At 47.7% G+C, this 22,410-nt stretch overlaps 1 protein-coding gene across 1 annotated transcript; it reads left to right on the top strand.

Moving 5' to 3' along the window:
- Positions 1-294: 294 nt before the first annotated feature.
- Positions 295-15,988, top strand: LOC308534588 (uncharacterized protein). The gene is made up of 6 exons (XM_081113130.1): positions 295-392; positions 12,109-12,366; positions 14,470-14,518; positions 14,779-14,882; positions 15,356-15,408; positions 15,686-15,988. The coding sequence occupies exons 2-6, from the start codon at positions 12,285-12,287 to the stop codon at positions 15,842-15,844; spliced, it is 447 nt and encodes a 148-aa protein (XP_080969256.1). The 5' UTR covers positions 295-392; positions 12,109-12,284; the 3' UTR covers positions 15,845-15,988.
- The last annotated feature ends 6,422 nt before the right edge of the window (positions 15,989-22,410 follow it).

The raw sequence follows: 22,410 nt of genomic DNA, 5'->3' as shown, positions 1-22,410 counted from the left end.
GGGGCCAGTGACACTTGCGAATAGACCTCAGGAAGAGACTGGCTAAATAATCACGGTCAGGAACGCCGTGGAACCACTGTCAATGTAAAAGTTTCCAAACCTGTGGGAAATTTTAATTAAAAAAAAATAAGTTATGAAATTTATTTATATGTCACCTTTTAAAAGCCAGAACTAACAAATTACACTTTCAGGAAAGTCATCGTATTAGAAATACACGAAGTGCAGTTAATACGAGGAAGTCAGTTTCCTGGTACCGCCGGTGAGACAGATTACAGAGGCTGTGCCTGGAAGCGAGGTCTCAGCAGACGGAGAAGATGCTTCTCAGAATGACAGCCGGCAGCTTCTTTGACGCGTTGGGAATTAAAAAGAAAACATAGGAAGATGATGTCCAGGTGGGAGGAAGCAAGGTGGGGATTGGGTTACAGGACCGTTAAAGAGTATGTGCTCTCTTGGGGGTGGTTTTCCTTGAAGGGTCTGAAAAGAGACATTTCAAAGATGTGTTCACCGAGGCGCACAGAAACAAGGGGCAGGGCTTGCTTAAGGCAAAATAAACCTTTTTACTAAAGAAGTTATAGGCCTGACGCATGACTACCCACCTTGACCTGTCTGTTTAGGAATTTATGATCAGGGCTCCCTGTGAGGTTACTGTCCATAGAATCCCTTCTTGTTGTTCACACCATAAATAAAACAATGAAAAAGCTCCCAAGAAAATCCTCTAGTACATATTGTTGGGCTAAAAATGTGTAACAGTATGCACAGTATGCTGCCATTTGTATAAAATAAAGGTGGGAATATGCTCCTATTCACTTATATATCCATGAAATATCTCTGGAAGGACATAGCAAGGAATTGGTAGCAGAGGGTGCACTTCAGGAGGGGAACCAGGTGGGTGGGGGCAAGGTGAGAGAAGGCTTGTCATTGTATCTCCTTTTGTACTTTTTGAATTTTGAATCGTGTGACTATATTTCTTTACTCATTTTCTATCGCTCCTATATCAAATTATCACAAACAAAGTGGCTCAACCAGGGCAAACTTACTATCTTATAGTTCTGCAGGTTAGAAATCCCACCTGGGTCTCACTGCATTAAAATCAAGGTGTCAGTAGGGCTGTGCTCCTTTCCGGAGGTTCTACAGGAAGGTCTGTTGCTTTGCTTTTTCTAACTTCGAGGGGCTGCCAACATTCCTTGGCTCATGGCCGCTTCCTCCATCTTTAAGTCCGGAAATGTTGCATGTCTCTGACCATCCTCCCAGAGTCCCATGTCCCTCTGACCACACTCCGGAAAGGTTATCTGCTTTTAAGGATGCCTGTGATCAGATGTGACCCACCCAGTTAATATAGGGTCCTCTGCAGATCTCGAGGTCCTTAATTTAATACCGTGTGCAAAATCCTTTTAGCCATGTAAGTAACATAGCCACAGATTCCAGCAATTAGGATACGGGCCTCTATAGGGGCTATCCTGCCTGCCACAATTACCCATTCAAAAAATTTAAAAATACAAAATAATGATAATAACTTTGGTTTGAGCTATTGGGTACAGAGCGGTATGGCTTATTGAGTATGGGATCGGGGAGCAGAAACAGGTTGAGGGAGGTGGAGAACCAAGGTCTGTTAATTTTGAGATCTGGTGGACTTCCCAGGGGTGATATCAGATTGGCACTTGAATCTGTGGGTCTTCCTGGGACTGGAGATATACATTCGGGAGCTCTCAGAATATAGATAAAACAAGGATACTGGCCAAGAGCACCAAGGGCGTGTGCACAGGTGTAGAGAGGAGAAGTCCCAGGGCTGGGCTCCAAAGCCCACCCGTGGGTGAAGGAGGAAGAATGCACAGAGGAGGCCACAGAAGAGCTTGATGGGGTGCAGGCAACCATGTCACCTCCTCCAGGAGGCCTTCCCCAGTAGCCTAGATCTAAGGAGCCTCTGCCCCACTTCCCAGTTTTTCTGGATCACACTCCTTTGTCCATTTTGTTTGCAGGATGAGCACATCTGGAATTCTCTCTTACTGTTTTGCTGCCTGTCTCCCCTCACTACACTGTAAGCTCTCAGAGCAGAGCTCTGGCATTCGGGATCATGGCCGGATCCCCAGCACCGCCCGCGCCTGACTCAGAGTGGCGCTCGACAAATCCTTGTTGAATGAATGAGTGAATGAATGAAACAAACAATCCTGTACCACCACCCCCAATAAAGACGATGGCTCTATAATTTACCAAAATAAATCCTATATAATAAAGAGGCAATATGCAAATTGACCATCACTCCAACACACAAGATGGACGCTTCCATGTGGACACAAGATGGCCAGCAGGGGAGAGCAGTTAGGGGTGACCAGGCTGGCAAGGGAGGGCAGTTGGGGGGGACCAGGTCGTAAGGGAAGGGTAGTTAGGGGCAATCGGGCTGGCAGGGGAACAGTTAGGTGTCAATTAGGCTGGCAGGCAGAAGCAGTTAGGAGCAATCAGGCAGGCAGGCAGGCGAGCAGTTGGGAGCCAGCAGTCCTGGATTATGAGAGGGAAGTCCCAGATTGGAGAGGGTGCAGGTTGGGCTGAGGGACACACACACACCCCCACCCCCTGTGCACGAATTTTGTGCACTGGGCCTCTAGTAAATAAATAAATAAAAATAGTGCAAGCCTCCTACATCCTCCACTGACAACTTTCCCTATACATAGGGATGCCTTCAAGTTATATACTAAGTATGATTTTAAAAGCACCTCTCTTTCACCTGGTGTCATATGCTTGAAACTCCATCGTTGTCCAGTCATACCCTAGAGCAGTGATGGCGAACCTATGACATGCGTGTCAGAGGTGACACGCGAACTCATTTTTTTGGTTGATTTTTCTTTGTTAAATGGCATTTAAATATATAAAATAAATATCAAAAATATAAGTCTTTGTTTTACTATGGTTGCAAATATCAAAAAAATTTCTATATGTGACACAGCACCAGAGTTAAGTTAGGGTTTTTCAAAATGCTGACAGGCCGAGCTCAAAAGGTTCACCATCACTGCCCTAGAGTGAGGCCTTACCCTCTTAGCACAGTGCCTAGCACCTAGTAAGCACTCAATAAATATTAGGCATCCTTTTTAAAAAATACGTTTTTATTAATTTTTTAGAGAGAGAGGAAGGGGAGGGATAGAGAGATATAAACATCGATGAGAAACAGTCAATCGGCTGCCTCCTGCACACCGACTACAGGGGATCGAGCCCGCAACCCAGGCACAGCCCTGACAGGGAATTGAACCTGCGGCCTCTTGCTTCCTGGGTCGATGCTCAACTGCTGAGCTACACTGGCCACCAGCCAGGCAGGCATTCTTTTGATTATTATTTTATCTTTAAAAATGCAAATATCTCCGTGAAAGATGGCCCACTGAGTCATTAACTCCTTAATATAAATTCGTTCGTCAGCAGAAATAGCAAAGGAAAGGACCTTAGGGTGGGCACGGGGGTGAGCTGCAGGAAGAAAAAAAGAATTTCCAAAAACTGCTAAGGAATCTAAAGCAAATCTCAACTTTGTGGTTTTGCTGAGGCCCACGCCTGCACGGCAAAGATTGCTCTGCAAGCAGCATCAGCCATTGGCTTTTCACGTCAGGCTGAGTGAGTCTCCCTCTGAGCCCAGCCAGGCAGTGGAGGAAATGAAGAGGCTCTCAAGGGAGGGGCGAGGGAAAGAGGGCTGGGTAGGGTGGGGTGCGGCTCTCAGGGAGAGCAGCTGCGTCTTCACCATGGATGGCTCGTTCTGCTGCTGCCGCTCGCCCAGGAGACAGGTAACCGGTTCCGTTAGTGCTGACACTTCGCTTTCTGTTTCTTGGCAACTGGTCTGGAATCGGGGCGCACCCAGCATGACATGGGCTCTCTGTGGCCTGAAGGAATGAGAGGACCAGGTACCTCCTTCCCTCAGACTGCTTCCTAGGGTGCTGTCCAGCCCAACTTCCAGGTCAGAGGCACAATGCCACCATGGCTTATGCAGACGATGCGAAGGAAGATTGCCTTGTGGTTGGGGGTGTCAAAGGCTTATAATAGAAAAAGGATTGAGCTACAGGTTTAGTGTCTTATGGTATCTAGTTTGGGAAACTACAGGCAAAGGTATGTTGTTGGATAAAACTTCCCCCATCTGTCCTAGACCCCAGACGACACAGTGAGCATCTTGAGGGCAGGAACCATGCTCTAGTCTAGACTTTTTGGTCCCCCAAAACCTGGCACAGTGGTTGGCACCTGGGGATTTGTCTACAGTATACCTGTGTGGCCCAGCACTGTGAACGCTTGAAATGTGGCTGGTCTGAATTGAGATGTGCTGTAGGTGTAAAATATATACTGATTTCAAAGACTTAGCAGGAAAAAAGAACATAACTCACTAGTCATTTTTATATTAGTACAAATTGAAATAACCATATTTTGGATATATTGGGTTAAATAAAATCTATTATTAATGTTACATGTTTCTTTACTTTCAAATGTGGCTACTGGGACATTTTGAATGAGAATTGTGGCTTGCATTATATTTCTAGTGAACATCTCTGGTCTGTACCGCCCTGGCCTCCCTTCTCCCACCCTCTCTCACTTCCCTCACGTCTAATCAGACTCGCCATGCCCTTCTCCCTAAGCATTTAAAACCATCAGAATCTCTTATTGGCCAGAGTAGAGTCTCCTGTGTGCTTTATGCTTGTTGAGTCACTGATTACACCTTAGCCAAGGTGTTGCTCATGCCATTAATCTATAATCATACTTTGTTCTCAGATAAAGGAATTCAGGTGGCAGCAAGTAGGAGGGGACCAACTTTTATTAAGCACCGGGGCTACCAGCTTTGTAAATGTCATCTCCTTTAACTTTAGTTTCATGACAGCTCTGTGAGGCAGGCATTGTCTACTTTTTTCAGATAAAGAAACTGAGGCTCAGAGAGCTTTAATACCTTCCCTGCCCAGGAAGAGGCATGCAACTTGAACCCTGGTGTGCCTGGCTAAGGGGCAAGTGTCCCCCGTCAGCTGCATGTGACTTCATTTTTGCATCATTTGAAATGAGTCCCCAGGGGTCCCCCACTTATGTGTAGGTCCTGCTCTGTCTGCACATAGAAGGGGCTCATTAAGGAGATCCGGGCGATTTATTCTTTACCACAGATTTCTAGGTTGTGGGAAGATCGAGCCCAGGGCCGGGTCTCAGAACAGCTGTTTGCATGCTAGTGCTGGCATGGCCCCTAGTTTAGCCAGGACAGGTAGCTTTCGCCTCCATAAAACAAAGAGGACCTTTACGACTTCGATCCCAAACCTGCTGGCTGGCGAAACAGAAGGAAGCTGCCCTTGTTGCTGAATCCCTAACGGGCTTCACCTGGAATTAGAGGAATTTTTTCTAATTTTTTTTTCAACACCTCGAGAAACTGTTACAGTGGAGCCTTGGCTTATGAGTTTAATTCGTTCTGAGACCGAGCTCATTAAGGAGCTCGTTAACTCAAATTACTCTATCAGCTCAATGCAAAAAATCCGCGGAGAGACAGCTGGTATCTCAAAAAACGTGTTAGTCAGGACACTCGTAAGTCAGGGCCCCACTGTATTTCCTCATGTCCCAATTTCTGTTGAATGTGCTGAAAATGGAATTCCAGAGAAGGGAGTTCACATCAGGTAGTGGGCAGGAAACCTCAAGTTCACTTTGCAGGATTTAGGAGGTGTTTGGTGCCTGCTCTCGGTTTCAGATGGTGCCTGTCCTGGGAATTTCCATCTGGTGTCATTGCTCTAATGACTAGAAATCTTCATCATCTGGTTAGCAGATCCAAGAGGAATGCCCGGTCTCTTCATAAGCCCACTTGTTAATGCCCCTGAAAAGCCCTTTTATAAGAGCAGCATCAAAGTGGAGGCCCCCAAGGAGGCCCTCTTTAAGGCCCTGACAGCCTCTCCCCTTTTCAAAGCTGAATGTATAGAAACCTGAAGTCCAGCCTGGGGCTCCTGCAGCTGCGGCTCTGATTAGACAGGCAGTTTAGCGCCCGAAGTCCCACCCAAACTCCCCAAACTCGGCCTCACTCAAGCCTCTCCATTCAGTGCCCGCTAATTGCTGCTAAGAAGGCCTATGAAGATTAATTTTCCAAACGAGTTGCCATTTCTTGTTCTCAGTTTGTGGAGTGTGAATTTAAGTGTCCTCCAGTAGTTAGTGCTTCTAAATGAACTTCAGAGTGAATGGTGATTTTTATCTGTCCAACTTGGCAGAGCCACAAATTAATTCACTGCTAGTCTTTGCAGCCGCCTTGATGTTTAGAAAAAGGAGCCAGGGACTACATCCTTTATCTAAATCCCTTTGAACCTTGGCTCTTTGGTTCAAGGTGGGGTGGGGAAAAGGGACAGAAAGAACTGTAAGTAAGGATTTGAAACCCTTTTTTTAAGTGTGCTTATTAGCAGTGAGCGCCTATTGTTTAACGAGGACTAACCATTCAGGAGACTTGCCTCAACTAGCACGGTGTAGCTGTAAAAAAAAAAAAGGAGGGAAGCATTTTATATGAACAAAAGTCCTATGAAGATACTTCTAGAAAACAAACTATTTTAAAGGTCTTTCAGCATGTTCACAATGGAGTTATCAAGGTATTTGTGTTACCTTCCAATTAATTTTTTTTTCGGTGAAAATCCATAAGAGAAAAACCATTGGAGGGTAACCTAACCTTGCAGGCAGCAGCTCTGAGGGGAAGAACAAGATAAAGATGTTTTTATGTTTTGCTAAAAAAGCTCTAAACCCGCCTAAAAGACCATGGCCTCCAGAAACGGGGGCTACATCGGAAAAAAACAAAGGCAAACGTGACCTTGATCTGAACACGGCTGTAAGGACATGCCATCGCCCCAGGGCGCAGCGTGGCACTTTCAGAAACCGCTGAGGCAAATTCATGTGCACTTTTAACTGGGTCAAGAGCCCTTCAAGGCAGGGAGCACACAGTAGGCACTCAATAAGTGCTGAATAAACAGGACGTGCTGAGGAGCCAGCTCTTTGCTCACTTGCCACTCTGATTGGTCCTGAAGCATCTGGAACGGCCCCGTGTCCCCTGAAGCTTCCAGGAAAGGAGGGGCGCACACATGCCCATCCAGTGATCAAAAGAACCATGGGAGACAACGGCAAACATCCCTTCCTAAGGGCAAGGCGCCATCCCTGCTGGACCTAAGGGAGCAGGGCTGGCAGTTCTGCCCCAGGATGTGCCCAGCAGGGAAATGAAGATGAGGGAGGGAATGGGGAGAGGAGAGCCCTGGGAAGGGGAGCACTTTCACTGCAGCCAATGGAACTGAGGGGCCTGGGCAGAAGGTGTCAGAGGACCATGGTTGGATGTTGGATGCCAACATCTGGATGATCCAGCAAGTCCTTCCTACTGTGGAGAACGGCTACAGTGTTTGCACAGGTTCAAGCCTTGGACTAATGAGAGGGCACAGTCCTCTCATGGCCATGTGCAAGTCCCAGCTTGGAGGGCAAAGCCCTCCCAGCACAATTACAGCCAACAGTTGTGAGCTTGAACCTATGGTCGGAACACGTGGCCCCACGTGCCTGAGTGATGTGGGCTTGATAGAGTTCAGGTGCATGTAATTGAGTAGATTCGAAACCCATGAGAATGTTGTAAACATCTTGACCACGCCCTTACTTTGCCTCGTGGAATCTGGCTATAAAATAAAGACACGGCTTGTAGTCCGTGGCGCTGTCTCTCCATCAGAGAGGGCAGCGTCCCACTGAGACCCAGCTTTCTTCTCTTCTCTGTCTTTTCTCAATCCTTCACCAAACCCTACTCGGGCTCACTGAACCTGGCTGAGCTGGCACGGCACATAGGCGCCCAATCTGGGGCTGAGTATGCCATGGACGTGCCAGCCCACCACATCCTACAAATGGCATAAAAAGTCCAAGGAAAACTGGCTGGAATGTCCAGCAGGTGAGGAGGGAGCAGGGCAGACAGGAGAGTGGAGGGCAGGAGCAGCCGGGACTAGAACCCCGAGTCTTTGCTCCAGGCAGCGGGCTCTGGCAGGCTTTTTCTTCGCCCTGGTTCCCCTCACTTTACACCTATATCCATTTAACATCTACTCTGCACAGGGCGTTGCTAAATACAAAATGATTGTAACGAGGCTCAGGCACGGGGTGCACCGGATTAAGGTGACATGGACTGACGTGTGTTTTGAAATAGAATCCCAGGAAAGTGGAGACAGTCTCACCCTTGCCCGTCACGTATCAAAACAGAGTCATGGCAAAAGGATAGGTTCCTGCAAAGCTGCCTCACTGACCTACATTCCAAGTAGCAAATGTCACTAGAAAGAGGTCAGAGCAGCAAGACAAATTGTGAGGTTTGTTAGACGCAAGAATGGATGTTCTGCAAGTAGAAGGGAACATTTAGGATGGGAAAAAGAAGTTTTACTCTCATGTGATTTTTTTTCCTTTCTTCTGGGTTCGCAGGCAGCTTCAGTTGTGCCAGGCTGCCTTTGGGCAATTTCGTTGCCTCTGATCACTGACATTCTGTCGTTACCTGCCTCTTGTTGATCGACAATATGGTGTAAAGATTTTCCTTGTCAGGAAATTTGTTTACTGACATTTTAAACAACCGTCCTTGGCTATTCCAAACATTGATGTGGCCCTTATCGCTACAAAGTGCTCCTGAGTACATGCACAGGAAATGGAGGACAGTCTAAGGCAGCGAGCGGTTCTCAACCTGTGGGTCGCAACCCCTTTGGGGGTCGAACGACCCTTTCACAGGGGTCACCTAAGACCATCAGGAAACACATGTAGTTATATATTGTTTTGGTGATTAATCACTATGCTTTAATTATGTTCAATTTGTAACAATGAAATTGGGGGTCATCACAACATGAGGAACTGTATTAAAGGGTCGCGGCATTAGGGAGGTTGAGAACCACTGGTCTGAGGGATCATGAGACCTGTGTCTGTGTCCTCACGCTATTTGCTGTGATTTTGGGCAATTCACTCACCACTCCCTAGGACAGTGATGGTGAACCTATGACACGCGTGTCAGAGGTGACACACGAACTCATTTCTTTGGTTGATTTTCTTTGTTAAATGGCATTTAAATATATAAAATAAATATCAAAAATATAAATCTTTGTTTTACTCTGGTTGCAAATATCAAAAAATTTCTATATGTGACAATGCACCAGAGTTAAGTTAGGGTTTTTCAAAATGCTGACACGCCGCGCTCAAAAGGTTCGCCATCACTGGCCTACGAAGTCTCAGTTACCTCTTCTACAAATGGGGCTAAGTACACCTAATCCTTCCGACTGCTACCTGGAGGCCACAGGAGACGTCCCCAGTTCTGAGTAGTGAATGAAATTAGGAGATAGTATGAGAGTGGATGGGAAGGGGGGGAGTGGAGAGAGAGACATTGATGTGAGAGAGACACATCAATTGGTTGCCTCCTGCATGTGCCCTGACCAGGGCCCTGGATCAAACCTGCAACCCAAGTATGTGCCCTTGACGGGGAATTGAACCCTTGACCGGGAATTGAACCCTCGACCCTCAGTTGCAGGCCGATGCTCTAACTAACCATTGAGCCAAGCCGGCCAAGGCAAAATATGCTTTCTTAAAAATTGTATTATGTTTTCCAAACCGAATGAGGTATACGTGCAGTAATTCTGCTGAAATTGGGGTCCATTCCTGTGAAGTCACCTGTGGACAGTTGTTAGGGTCACTTGTCCACCGGTGATCTCTTCTGAAGGAGCCCAAGAGGCGGACGATCTGCTTTCCTTACGATGCCGAATGTGCAGGCAGCTGGTTGAGGCTTGCAAAGAAGCCACCGTGAAAACTGAAAACATAAGGTGCTCTTTAAAGCAACCTCCAGCCAGTCAATGACTCCGCTATATACCTCAAGAGGTTTCTAAACACAGTGTTTCTATTTTGAGAAATGACATTTCGCAAAAACAACCAGAAAAACATTTAAAGTCCCAGAAACGGTGAGAATATTTACTTCAGAGGAAGCGAGGAGGAAGCTTGCTTAAACATCTCCCTCCCCTCCACTCCTGATGGCCCTGCTTGATTACAGCCGTGCGTGCGTCTGTGTGGCCGGCCTGGGGAAAAGGGGATCTAATCTTTCATTCACTCATGAAGCAGTTACTGTGGGCCTGCTACGTTCCAGGCACTGGCCTGCGTGCTGGGAGGATAAGTCACATCAGACGTGATCTTGGTCCACACAGGGCTCTTTTTAAAAAAATATATATTTTATTGATTTTTTACAGAGAGTAAGAGATAAGAGAGAAATATTGATCAGCTGCCTCTTGCACACTCCCTACTGGGGATGTGCCCACAACCAAGGTACATGCCCTTGACCGGAATCAAACCCGGGACCCTTCAGTCCGCAGGCCGGCGCTCTATCCACTGAGCCAAACCAGTCAGGGCCACACAGGGCTCTTGAAGTCCAGTTTGTGAGCTGTCTTTCTTGCCCGCTGTGTTCCCAGGGTTCTGCCCCTCCTCCTTCCCACCATCCATGGTGACAGCTCCCCTTCATGTTCGGGTGCCCAGCGCTGCTTCTTCTATCAATGGTTTCAGATGTTCATTCAGGGGGAGAACAGCATGTTCCAAGTGCCGTGTGTGTGTCCATATGTCCGTGTGTCTGTGTTTGCTCGTGTAGGCATACGGCATACATAAACTGGAAATGCGATTGCTTTCAGGGAGGGGAACTAGCTGGATGGCGTAAAGGGTGGGAAAGCCTCTATCATTTCATACCTTTTACATTCTGAACGATAGGAAGGTTACCGAATAAAACAAAAACTTGTAGAAGCCCCAAACTGAAAAAAATTATGATATCCCCTTCTCGTTCCAAAATTAAAAATAAAAATAATTCCTAACCCTGATCGTCCCCAAAAGTGTTCTTCGTATTCCTTGAGGAATAGTAGGATTATTCGGAGGCATGTACGATGGATAAGGTGGCCAGTGCAAAGGGGACACTAGAAGGAGGCAATGAGGTGCATTTGGGAAAAGAACCAGTCATTTTTGTCATCGTGCCTTCTTCTTCTCACTCTCTCCTCGCTTCACAAATGGGGAAACTGGGTCCAGGCAGGCTGAGTGAGTCATCACGCCAGCAGGGCTTCTGTCAGGGGGGATTTCCCACCGCTCTCCCAGATCTCTTTGGGGGGTGAGGTAGGGGGTTGGGGGCCAGAGGGGGCCAGATCCTCTTTCATTTGATCTCAAACACAACTCTCTCCTCGCCCCCCACCTGAAGTGGAGGCTGCAGGCCATGGCAGGCTGTAGGGCTTGGGTCTGCATCTTTCCCACTCTCTTTCCCAGGCCACCCACACCCCCAGGCAGGGCACCTCCTCCAGGCTCCTCCGGGACATTGCTCTAGGAGTTTGGTAGGCACAGCTCCTCTTTCTCCAGAATTGGTGTTGCCCGGGTCAATTTTCCTACATTATTATCAAATTTGGTTGGTTCAGAGTGACTTTGGGCTGTTTCTAATCAACTTCTCCTGCAGGGGTAAAGATTTGCCCACAACTAAGGGATTCAGAAGTCTGTGGGGGAGGTTCGCCATGATCTAACAGGGGTTGAGTGGTCCCTGTCAGGGTGCTGTAAAGGAGTCTTTGGCCTTCATTCATTCATTCACTCATTTATCCAACACACATATATCGAACCTATTCATGGCATGAGGCACTGTTCTAGGCCCTGGGGAATAGAGTGATGACTTAAACAGATAGGCACTGTTCTTGTGGAACTTACATTCTTGTGGAGAGAGTCTGACAATAATAAAGTAAACGAATAAATGATCAAGGTGGACTCATATACTAATAGGCCAGAGGGTGATGTGGCAGAGAGGCGGGGCGTGGGGGGTGACTTTGGACCACGTGCTTCGGCAAGGCCTAGCTCAGTGGTTCTCAACCTTCTGGCCCTTTAAATGCAGTTCCTCATGGTGTGACCCAACCATACAATTATTTTCGTTGCTACTTCATCACTGTAATGTTGCTACTGTTATGAATCGTCATGTAAATACCTGATAGGCAGGATGGTCTTAGGCGACCCCTGTGAAAGGGTCGTTCGACCGCCAAAGGGGTCGCGACCCACAGGTTGAGAACCGCTGGCCTAGCTGAAGATGCCTTCCTTAAGCGAGGATTTTATCTCAATGCCTTTGGAGGCCCTCCCCTCCAGTGGTGAGATGCTAACATTGTCCCCATTCAACAGGTTCCTGTGAAGAAATAGAGATGAAGGGAAAGAGGGGTGCCAGCTTCTTTGGGGTCCTGTGTCCGCCAGCTGCTGCAAAACGCCTCTGAGAAATTCTGCTTCCAGTGAAAGGGGACCACCTGTCCCAGGAACCTCAGGACCTGGGACGAGAACCCCCTGAGTGGAATCTTATCGAAATGAATTGGACCAACTGTAGGTACCAGGACTCCAGAGGCAGCAACGCCTCCCTGGATAACCTCACAGCATTGCTCTGCTGGGGTAAGACCAGCTGAAAATGGGCAAAGTGGCTATTACTTACTGTTAAATAATAGTTTGAACATTTAGGTCTTAAAGAACCCTGCGATGTAGGTATTCATGCTATACCCATCTCACAGATGAAGAAAACGAGGCTCAGAATGATGAAGTGACTGTCCTAAGATCACACAGTTAGGAAGTGCCTATGATCCATGTCACTGGATTCTAAATCTCAGGTTCTTTCATGACATCATCCTCCATGCTTATTCCCCTCATCCCCTCTGACTCTCCCCTGCCCTCCCAGGATGTGTCCTTGTCTTTCTGTCCGCAGACAGACACCCTCATGCTGTCTGTCCTTCTTGCTGGTAACAGGTGTGCCCTACCCCAGTCAATCCCAGCTGGTGCCCCAGGCTCCCCTCTCATTGCTCCAGACTTACATGTGACATCTCACCCCACCCCACTCCCCCACACATCAAGCCCTGTGACTTGGTACCTCATCTTGGGTGTCAGTGCTGTGGGCACTGGATTGATCTGGTTTCCAAGGTCCCGCCCTACCCCTCACCCAGAAGGTGGGCAGGAGCTGTCAAAGAGAAATGTCGTGAGGTCAGCCAACTTACTCAGAAGGGGGACAGGAAAGAGGCAGAGAGGAAGTGCGCCAGTGGGTGCCGGACACAATGCCGTTTGGCCTTGATGCCGCAGGAGGCTGTGATTCTTGCTGCTCCCACCCCTGAAGGCTATTTCTTGGCAGATTGCCCAAGGGATCCCGTGTGGCAAAAGTAGGTTTACAGTTGTTAGTACTCAAAACAGTTTATTCTTGTATGATTATTTATCAACTGTTGTATTATTTTCTACATGAACAGCTGTCAAACTGCTTTGGTTCCCTTCACCGCACCTTGGAAGCAATCTTTGCTTTTGGGTGTCTGAGTAGCAGGTCCCCAAACATGGGTGTGGAGAGGTGCTGCCTGCTCTGAGGGGTTGAATCATGCAGCTCCATGCTCTGGGGGAAGAAACAGGAAGAGGCCTGGGTGCGAGGGGAGAGAGCGTTGGGGTTGGAGTTGAAAACATGGACTCAGGTCCTGGATTCAGCACTTACCTGGGGCAAGTGGCTTTCCCTAAAAGTGTCCTCACCTGTACAGCAGGAGAGTTTGGCTAGATATGTTTTAAGATTCCTTCTAACTCCAAAAATCCAGGGATAGATGTGGCTGGAGAGGGGATGAGTTTGGGGTCTCCATCCCTTGAAGAAGGAGAAGTTTTTTTTCAAAGTATGAATAATAGAACACCACCACCACCACCACCACCAGAGCATGGACAGGCTCTCACACCTGCCACCTCTACCTAGTTCCAGTCCAACTGGCTGATGTCCTGACCCTTCCCACCACTCACATGCCCTTCCCAGGGCACCAAGAAACTCCACCATCCTGGTTTTCTTTTTTCTGGACATCCTGTCATATACAGAAACCTTTAACCCTTTGTAAGAATAATAGAACTCAGGGGTAAAATGATCACGCAAAGGCAGCACCGTGTCGTGTGCTTAAAGACACAGTTTTAGTCAGAGAGAAGGGGGGTCAAGTTCCAAACTCGGCCACTTTCTACCTCTATGACCCTGAGCTTGTTTCTTTACTGTAAGATGGGAATAGTAACTGTTCCTATCTCATTGAAGTTTAAATGAAATAATGTGCCCTGCACATATTAAGTCCCCAATAAAGACACGTGTCGATCCTGTAAAGCTTATTTGCATGCGTGTTGTGTTAGTTCCAGCTGGTATAACAAATTACTGTAGACTGGGTGACTTATAAACAACAGAAGTTTATCTCTCATAGTTCTGGATGCTGGTAAGTTCAAGATCAAGGCACTGGCACATTCAGTCTGGTGAGAGCCCGCTTCCTGGTTCATAGACAGCTATCTTGCAGTCTGTCCTCATAGGTAGGAGGGGTGGGTGGCTCTCCAGGACACTTTTATAAGGGCACTAATCCATTCATGAGAGCCACACCCTCATGATCTAATCATCACATTAGGGAGTGGGTTTTAAAATATGGATTTGGCAGGACACAAACATTCAGTATAGAGCCTGTGTGTAAAAATTACTCTCAAATCTCCTTCTCCTTTCCTCCCTGTCCCTTTTTGCAGAGAACATCACCACCCTGAAGCCAGAGACTACACCTGATGGACGTAGCAGGTGGGCGAGGGAAGGGCTGGCCCTAAGGGGGAGTATTGAGGGTTTGGGAGAAAGGGTCTTCTTGGCCTGGTGTGAATGGGACCTTGGCCAGGGAGACTGGGGCAGAGAAAAGAGGCTCAAAATGGAGGCAGCAGATGGAAGCCCAGAGGTAGGAGAGCTCCTACCGGAAGGGAGGCCCCAGGGCGATTGTGTGGATGGTCACCACCAAAGCCAGACAGGGCAGCTGGAGTGTCCTCCTTTCTCTTATTTGCTCTCCTCAGCTTCGGTACAGCAGAAGCTGTTTCTGGCTCCATTGGTGTTGTGGTCCTCATCTTGCTCCTACTGGGTCTCTTGTCCCTGGCCCTGAAGAAATGGAGGCATGAGAGTGAGTCCAACGAGTTGGCCCAAGAACTGGAAATGTAGAAAGGGGGGAAACTGGGGCTGGAGATGGGGGTGTCTTTCCTGTGGGGCAGCTTTGGGAAAGAGGAAGAGTGGGTAAGCTCTGGGGTCTGTTCTCTGGAGTTGCCATGGATTCTGCATGTAGCAATAAGATTTATTTATGATACAAATTCCTTATGCTGAAAGCTATATACAGTATAAGCAATCTGCATATATACTTACTTTTATGTGCATCAACTAAAAGAACTGTTGATGCCAAATAATCTCATCTAAATAATAACCAACATTATAGTGTACCAATTCTTTCTCTTCCTGGGCATTTAGCTCAGTCTCAGAGGCACAATGGGTTGAACATAGTGGATTTTGAACTTCAAAGTTCAACCCTAAGTCCAGCATTGATCAAGTAAAGGTAGTTACTGCTCCAGCTCAGGCTGACTCTGAGTTTATTAATTTTTCTAGGACTTTTTAAGAAACAACTGAGGCATCAGACCAACTTTCTCCACAAATCCTCGGTAAGGAAAGAGTTGAGTCATATCTAGATGATTTCATCTCCCAGTCATCTCCACCATGATTTCATGCTCTTTCCTAAATGGATCCCATATGGAGGTGGGGGTGAGGCACAGAACAGCTCTAAAAGGAATGTTCTTGAAAACTGAGCAGGATCTAGGGCTTGTTCAGCAAGAACCCAGTGTTCCACTTCCTGTCCCGTAGGGAGCCCAGCCGTAAGTCTTGTCTCTGGAAGTCTTTTGTGCCCAGCCACCTGACTCTAACGGGGTCCTATCTCTAAAGGAGCTTTCCTGCCATGCTGATGCCATATATTCCAACGTGATCCACCTGGCCCCCTGGAAAGAGGATGACTTCGCTGTCTATGCCAACATGCCCCCTTTTGATCGCTCCAGGAGGACATCGCCAGACCAAGTGGAATATGCCTCCATTGTATTCAAATGATGGGAAGCCAATGAGATGCTTCAGCGTGGAGAGTCAGATCTGTGCCCCAGCTGGACCCTGATACAGCTTTTGCATTAGGTGTGTGTGTGTGTGTGCACGCGTATGCGCGCTTAAGAAATGCATAAAACATATTCTGATGGAGGGAAATGTGTATTCTTCTTATTTATTGGAAACAAAGTAAAATTCTACGGGAAAGAAGTGACGTAAAAGACAAGGGACATGTTTTTCCCAACTACCCATAGCCCCAGGTCCCTGAGAGGGAAGGGCCAACACGGGAGTCCTTTCTAGCTCTTGCCCCTCCTGAGGTTAGGGCTGAGGAGGGAGTTCATGCTATTCAGGGCCCAGCTTCTGGATTTTGCCTCTCCTGCTCTGCCCTGTAGGGAATTAGCGCCCTGTAGGAGGTCATTATGAGCATGCTCATGACTGTGGAGGCTGAATGGCTGACACTCCTGGGTGTCTGGACAATATACCAAGGGTGGGGGCTGCTTTACTGAGGGAGTGAGACTTGGTGAGCTCCCACCTGGGAAAGGAGCTGGGGAAGGAGGAGCTGGTGGAAGTGGGCTACATGTCACCACTGACCAGGCACAGCTCCCAGGGGAACTTGGGAAGATGTCTAAACTTTGCAATTGGTCCACTCCTGCTTCCCTTCATTTAAATCCTTTATTAAATACCACCATGATCTAGCCCAGGGGTGGGCAAACTTTTTGACTCGAGGGCCACAATGGGTTCTTAAACTGGACCGGAGGGCCGGAACAAAAGCATGGATGGAGTGTTTGTGTGAACTAATATAAATTCAAAGTAAACATCATTACATAAAAGGTTATGGTCTTTTTTTTTTTTTTTTTTAGTTTTATTAATTTCAAACGGGCCAGATCCGGCCCGTGGGCCGTAGTTTGCCCACGGCTGATCTAGACTCTGGGACTATAATAGTGAACCCAACAGACAAATCTTTGTCCTCCTGGAGCTTCCTGTCTAGGAGGGGAAGACAGGCAGTGGACAAATAAACAGGCAAATACATAGGCTGCCAGATGGTGGCATGTGCTATGGCAAAAACCAAAGCCAGTCCGAGCAGGTATGGCCTACCAGGTGGGAGTGAGTTGCTCTTAGATGGTCAGGGAAGGTCATGGTCAGGGAAGGAAGTGAGAGAGTGAGACCTGGGGATCAATGGGAAGAGCATTCAGGTGGAAGGCGCAGCAGGTGCAAAGGCCCTGAGGTGGAGTGAGCCTTATATGGTCCAAGAACAGCAAGGAGATACGTGTGCCAGGAATAGGGGTGGGGGGCATAGGAGACGAGATCTGTGCAGCAAATCAGCTCCAGAGTTTGGGAACCAGTGATCCCAGGCAGTGTTTCCCACAGCATTGTCTGTGGAACATTAGTACAGAGCCCCCTGGTCCTTTGGGGATCGTGCCTTTGCTTGTACCACCCTCTGTCACTCTCGGATTTCTCCCTCATTCATTGAAGCTAGATTCCTGGTCTCCACTCCACCTGAATCCTGTCATCACCCAAGGCGATTTCAGTGACAGCGGAGACAGACAATCCTCCCTCCCTCTGGACTCAAAGTTCCCCAGAGTGTGTTCTTCTAGTTCTGGGAGATGTTAATGGGCATTGGGATGGAGAGAGGAAAGGAGATCTACGACCAAATAAGTTTGGGAAATAATGAACAGAGTAATGGAGAAAAGAAAAATCACCTTTCACTTACAGCCAGAGCTGTTGGAAGCCACTACCAATAAGAAAACACACCCTTCGCTTTATCCTCTTATAGGGATGGTGAGGGGAGAAGGTGGGAAGGAAACAGGACAATTTCCAAGCCTCTGCCATGTTTTCTGGGTTGATAAACAGCGCATCCCGGCGTAGAGAGGCTTTGTTGTAGCAGAGATGTATGGTGATCATGTGCCCTGGTTTTCTGGGGACTTTCCTGGTGGATGCCTGTTGTTCCCCCAACATATTATTAGGTCCCCTTTCACTCTTAAAAGTGTCATAGTTTGAAGGATAAATTATGTAGTCACCTGCTAACAAGGCTTCGAAAGTGCAAAAGTAGGTCCAAGAGATCAAACAAGGAAGGGAAAGCGAAGTTATTGTGTACAATAAAGTGAGGAGAAGGGAGTTGGGTGCCAGAGGGGGAGGCTGGATGAATCACGAGGTAGGGAGATAATGAGGAAAGTTTCTAAGGAAAAGGGGCTAAAAGCACAGAAAGACGTCCTCTGCTATGAACCTCCGAAATGCCGGAGCAGGTGTTCAGGGGAAGGGAAATCATGCAAAGGCAACTGAAACCCACATCTTGGTCCGCACAGAGCAGAGAAATGAGGGGGAAGTGGGAAGAAGGGTGATATGAATAAGTTGGACAATTCAGCTGGAGGCTGAACTCAGAGCCAGAAGTGACTACAAGATCACAAGCCCTCTGGACATGCTCAGAAACTCCAGGGAGGGTGCCAGAGTTTCCAAATAACCCATAGTTCAGAGATGGAGCCCTTGAGTTTCCATCTTCATGGACAGGTTGACCTAGGCCAGTGATGGCGAATCTATGACATGCGTGTCAGAGGTGACACATGAACTCATTTTTTTGGTTGATTTTTCTTTGTTAAATGGCATTTAAATATATAAAATAAATATCAAAAATATACATCTTTGTTTTACTATGGTTGCAAATATCAAAAAAATATCTATATGTGACACGGCACCAGAGTTAAGTTAGGGTTTTTCAAAATGCTGACACGCCAAGCTCAAAAGGTTTGCCATCACTGACCTGGGCATAAGTCTGGGTTGTAACATTTAAGCAGGTGTCTTTCTTGCAAGATTTCTCAGAGCCTTCAAGATCGAATGCACTTAGTGAATTGACATGTATTCATTGTTCTTCCTGCCTTCTTTTATTTCCCCACAGAGCATCTCATAGGACAGGAGGTGATCCTTGAAATGCCCAGTGGGAAGAGCTTGTTTAGGGGCAACTGCCCAGGTGGCACTGTTACCAGGGGACCCCAGCGACCAGGCTAACTCTGCTTCTTCTCACAGGGGAGGGGTGTGTAGCCATTAGGCTACCATGTGGGCAAATGAGGTGGCTGGGCCCAGCCTGAAGCCAGGACACCCCTCTACTGGCCTTGATTTGTGCCCAACAGTCCTGAATTCTTGGGGAAGGTAGCAAATGACATCTCTCTAGGGCAGCAGCTCTCAGCTGAGGGCAATTTTGCTTTCCCTCCCAGGAGGCATTTGAAAATATCTTCGATTGTCACAACAGGGTGGGGCTATTGGCAGCTAGTGGGTGGAGGCCAGAGATGCTATTAACCTTGCTACAGTGCACTCCCTCCTCCTCCCCAGTTACCCTGCATACAATTCCAAGTGCTGCTGTTGAGAAACTCCGCCCAAGGGTCTTCCTGGAGCTCCTGTGAGCCTGCCCTGGGGCTGGCTCCGGACTGAAGGGTCCCGGGTTCCATTCCAGTCAAGGGCACATGCCCGGTTTGTGGGCTCGATCCCCAGTAGAGGGTGTTTAGGAGGCAGCCAAATCAATGATTCCCTTTCATCATTGATGTTTCTATCTTTCTCTCCCTCTCCCTGCCTCTCTGAAATCAATGAAATTATATTTAAGAAAAAGAAATCTCAGCCCTAGAAGGGATGACCCACCCTCCTGATTTGCCTGAGATGTCCCGGTTTCTATCGGGAGCTCTAGGTTCCAGGGAACTCAGGTCTGGGCTGTTAGCCTCTAAGACTCTCCAATACTGTTAGCCTTCGTGGTTTTGGAGCTGCCCTTCTCAGTCAGGTTGGGGGAATTCTGGACATTTATTTCCAGTGAAAGCCCAGAGGGAAGTGAGCTGTATGCTCCAAGGAGGCCCAGATCTCGGGCACAAATTCTCCCAGCTCATCATCAAAAGAAGTTGCCCACAACCCTAGCCGGATGGGGTAGGTGCCTTCCTCCCCTTGCCAGCCACCTGCACCCATGGCTCCTGCTTCCATCACGCTCAGCTCATCTTGCTGAAGGAGTGAATGGGTGCTGCTCTTCCAGAAGATTCTTGGGAAATTCTGATAAGTAGGCTGAGGTGCTTCTCGACATTTGGCCAGATGGCAGTTATTGCTCCTGGGAAAGCATAATTCTGCAAGGCTCTGAGCATTCCCAAAGGAAAGGTATGTGTTTTAACAATGGCAGGGACTTGGAGCACGAAACACTTTACAAAGCCCTGAGAGAACTCTCTGTGTGACTGGGAATGAGGCTCACTTGCTTTCTGAACGTCCCCATCAGAGGCTAGAAAAGGCTAGATTCTCAGTGCCCAGCAGGGAAGAGTGCTTTATTATGGACATTATTTAGAATTACTGGTTCATCCCACATAATAAAAGCATAGTATGCAAATTGCCCCCTGGACAGGGAGGTCATCCAGGAGTTTGATTAGAGGGCAGGGCTAAGGTCCCAGGTTCGATTCCGGTCAAGGGCATGTACCTGGGTTGCGGGCACATCTCCAGTAGGGGGTGTGCAGGAGGCAGCTGATCGATGTTTCTCTCTCATCGATGTTTCTAACTCTCTATCTCTCTCCCTTCCTCTCTGTAAAAAACCAATAAAATATATTTTAAAAAAAATAGAGGGCAGGGCCAGCCGGGGGAAGGGAGGGAGGCCCCAGCTGGCAGCCGCAGGCTCTAGGGACCCTACCAGTGCACAAATTTTGTTCACTGGGCCTCTAGTGGTGATAATAAAAAGCAGACTGCCTTTATTTGGTTTTCTTATTTTAAATCCTCTACAGACAATGCACCCCTTCCAAGGAGCACTGGGAGCTCCCACTGCCACCTGCCTACCTCCCTTCTTCTCTACCCTCCCATCAGCTGATAGTCTTGGCTCTTGACTTACCGTGTAAAACCTTTGTCAAGTTAACCTATTTCCCTAAGTCCAGGTTTTCTTATCTGTAAAATGAACATAATGATGACAACATCACAGATAGGCACTGCCTCATGATGTTATAGAAAATATTCTGCAAACTATGCTACAAAAATCTACAGAATCATTGTCAACTGATTATATCACAGCCAATTATGCTATCAGGAGTTATTTGTCACTGATTAGTTGGAAGAACTAGATGAGCAGAACTATTTCACCATCATTAGGAGACAACAGCCATTATTAGTTAACACTTATTTTTATTACCTACTTCAAGTATCATTTGGCAGCAGTTCCTCATAAACAGGACTCAACAAATAAATCAGTTACTGGCCCCCCATTTCTCACTTCCTTAGGAACCGATGATCCAGGTGGGGAGTGGAAGATGTGTGTGCAAGCAGGCTGGCTCCGGCGAGGAAAAGGAGACACTCAGAGTGCCAAGGTCAAGCTTAGAGAAGTGATGAGTGTGAAGGGATGGTCCTTGTTCCCAAAGGAATCTTGTTTTTATAGGAGTTGTATTTCAGGCTTTGTAAAAAATAGTTTAGTCTTTTAATATACTCAGAAAACATGTTCCCAGCCACAGATGTTCAGAACTTTGTTTACTGAAATCACCGATGTTTCCTGGATACACTCCAGCCAGGGCAATCTCGACTCCGCAAGGCAAGTGTGGCAACAGCTAGAAGCCCCAAGATAAATAGCATCTGTGCACACCTGTGTCTTTGCCATGCCCTTGGGGTTCCCTTGGCAGGCTCCACCTGTCCCTCTGATATTGGAGCACCTCAGGCTCTCTCCTGGCCCTCTGCCCGCTGACTTCACTCTCAAAGACTTCAGTGGCATTTGCGTCTGCTGCTGCCGTTGAAATCTACAGCCTCTGACTGCTGACAGACACACACATCTAACTGCTCACTGGACTTCACCTTCTGGGTGTATAATAACCACAACAATGACACACACTTGTCGTCTCTACGATGTGTTAATACTTACACAGTCTTTACAGACACGCTGTGAGTGCTTCATATATATATTAGCTCATCTAATCCTCACAACAGCACTTGAGAAAGCTGTTATTGTTTTCATCCCCAAGAAGATGAGTCACAGAGAGTTAGGTAACAGCAACCGGATAGCTGTGCCAGTGCAGCGTCATTGTCTGGGTCCTTACCCACAACATGACTGCCCCCCCCCCCCGTGTTCTCGCACTGATGGCTCAGGAACAGAAGGGAACAGAAGAGAACAGAAGGCACCCGGCTGCTCCTTTGCCACGACCCATCTCACCTCGGAACCCCGCTTGCCCAGCTAAAAATCTCAGAGTCACCATGGAGTTCCCTTCCTCCCTCCTCCCATCCAAGTAGTTCAATCACCAAATCCTATCACTTCTCCCTCCTACATATTTAAAACATCTATTATGCGCCTTTCTCTCCTCCAACCTATTTTCCACATTGCAACCAGAGGGTTCTCCTAGAAACAAACTCTGATCTTGCCGCCTTTCAATTGATCAATGCGCCATCCATGGGTCCTTGTCGCCCACTGGATGAACCCAAACTTCTTCACAAGCCTACAAGGCCTTCTGTGATCCTGGCCACACCCGCCTCTCCAGCCTGCCACTCCCTGCCTCCCTCTCTTCTCTCCTGTATCTTGGCTGCCTCTCCGTGTTTCAGATGCACAGGGCTCTTTCTCCCCACACCGAGCCTCCACGCATGCTCTTTCCTCTGCCTGTAGC

This window comes from Myotis nattereri (assembly GCF_964212035.1).
Source record: "Myotis nattereri genome assembly, chromosome: 18".
In the NCBI taxonomy this organism is placed as follows: Eukaryota; Metazoa; Chordata; class Mammalia; order Chiroptera; family Vespertilionidae; genus Myotis; species Myotis nattereri.
This window is presented reverse-complemented; position numbering and strand designations above follow the sequence as displayed.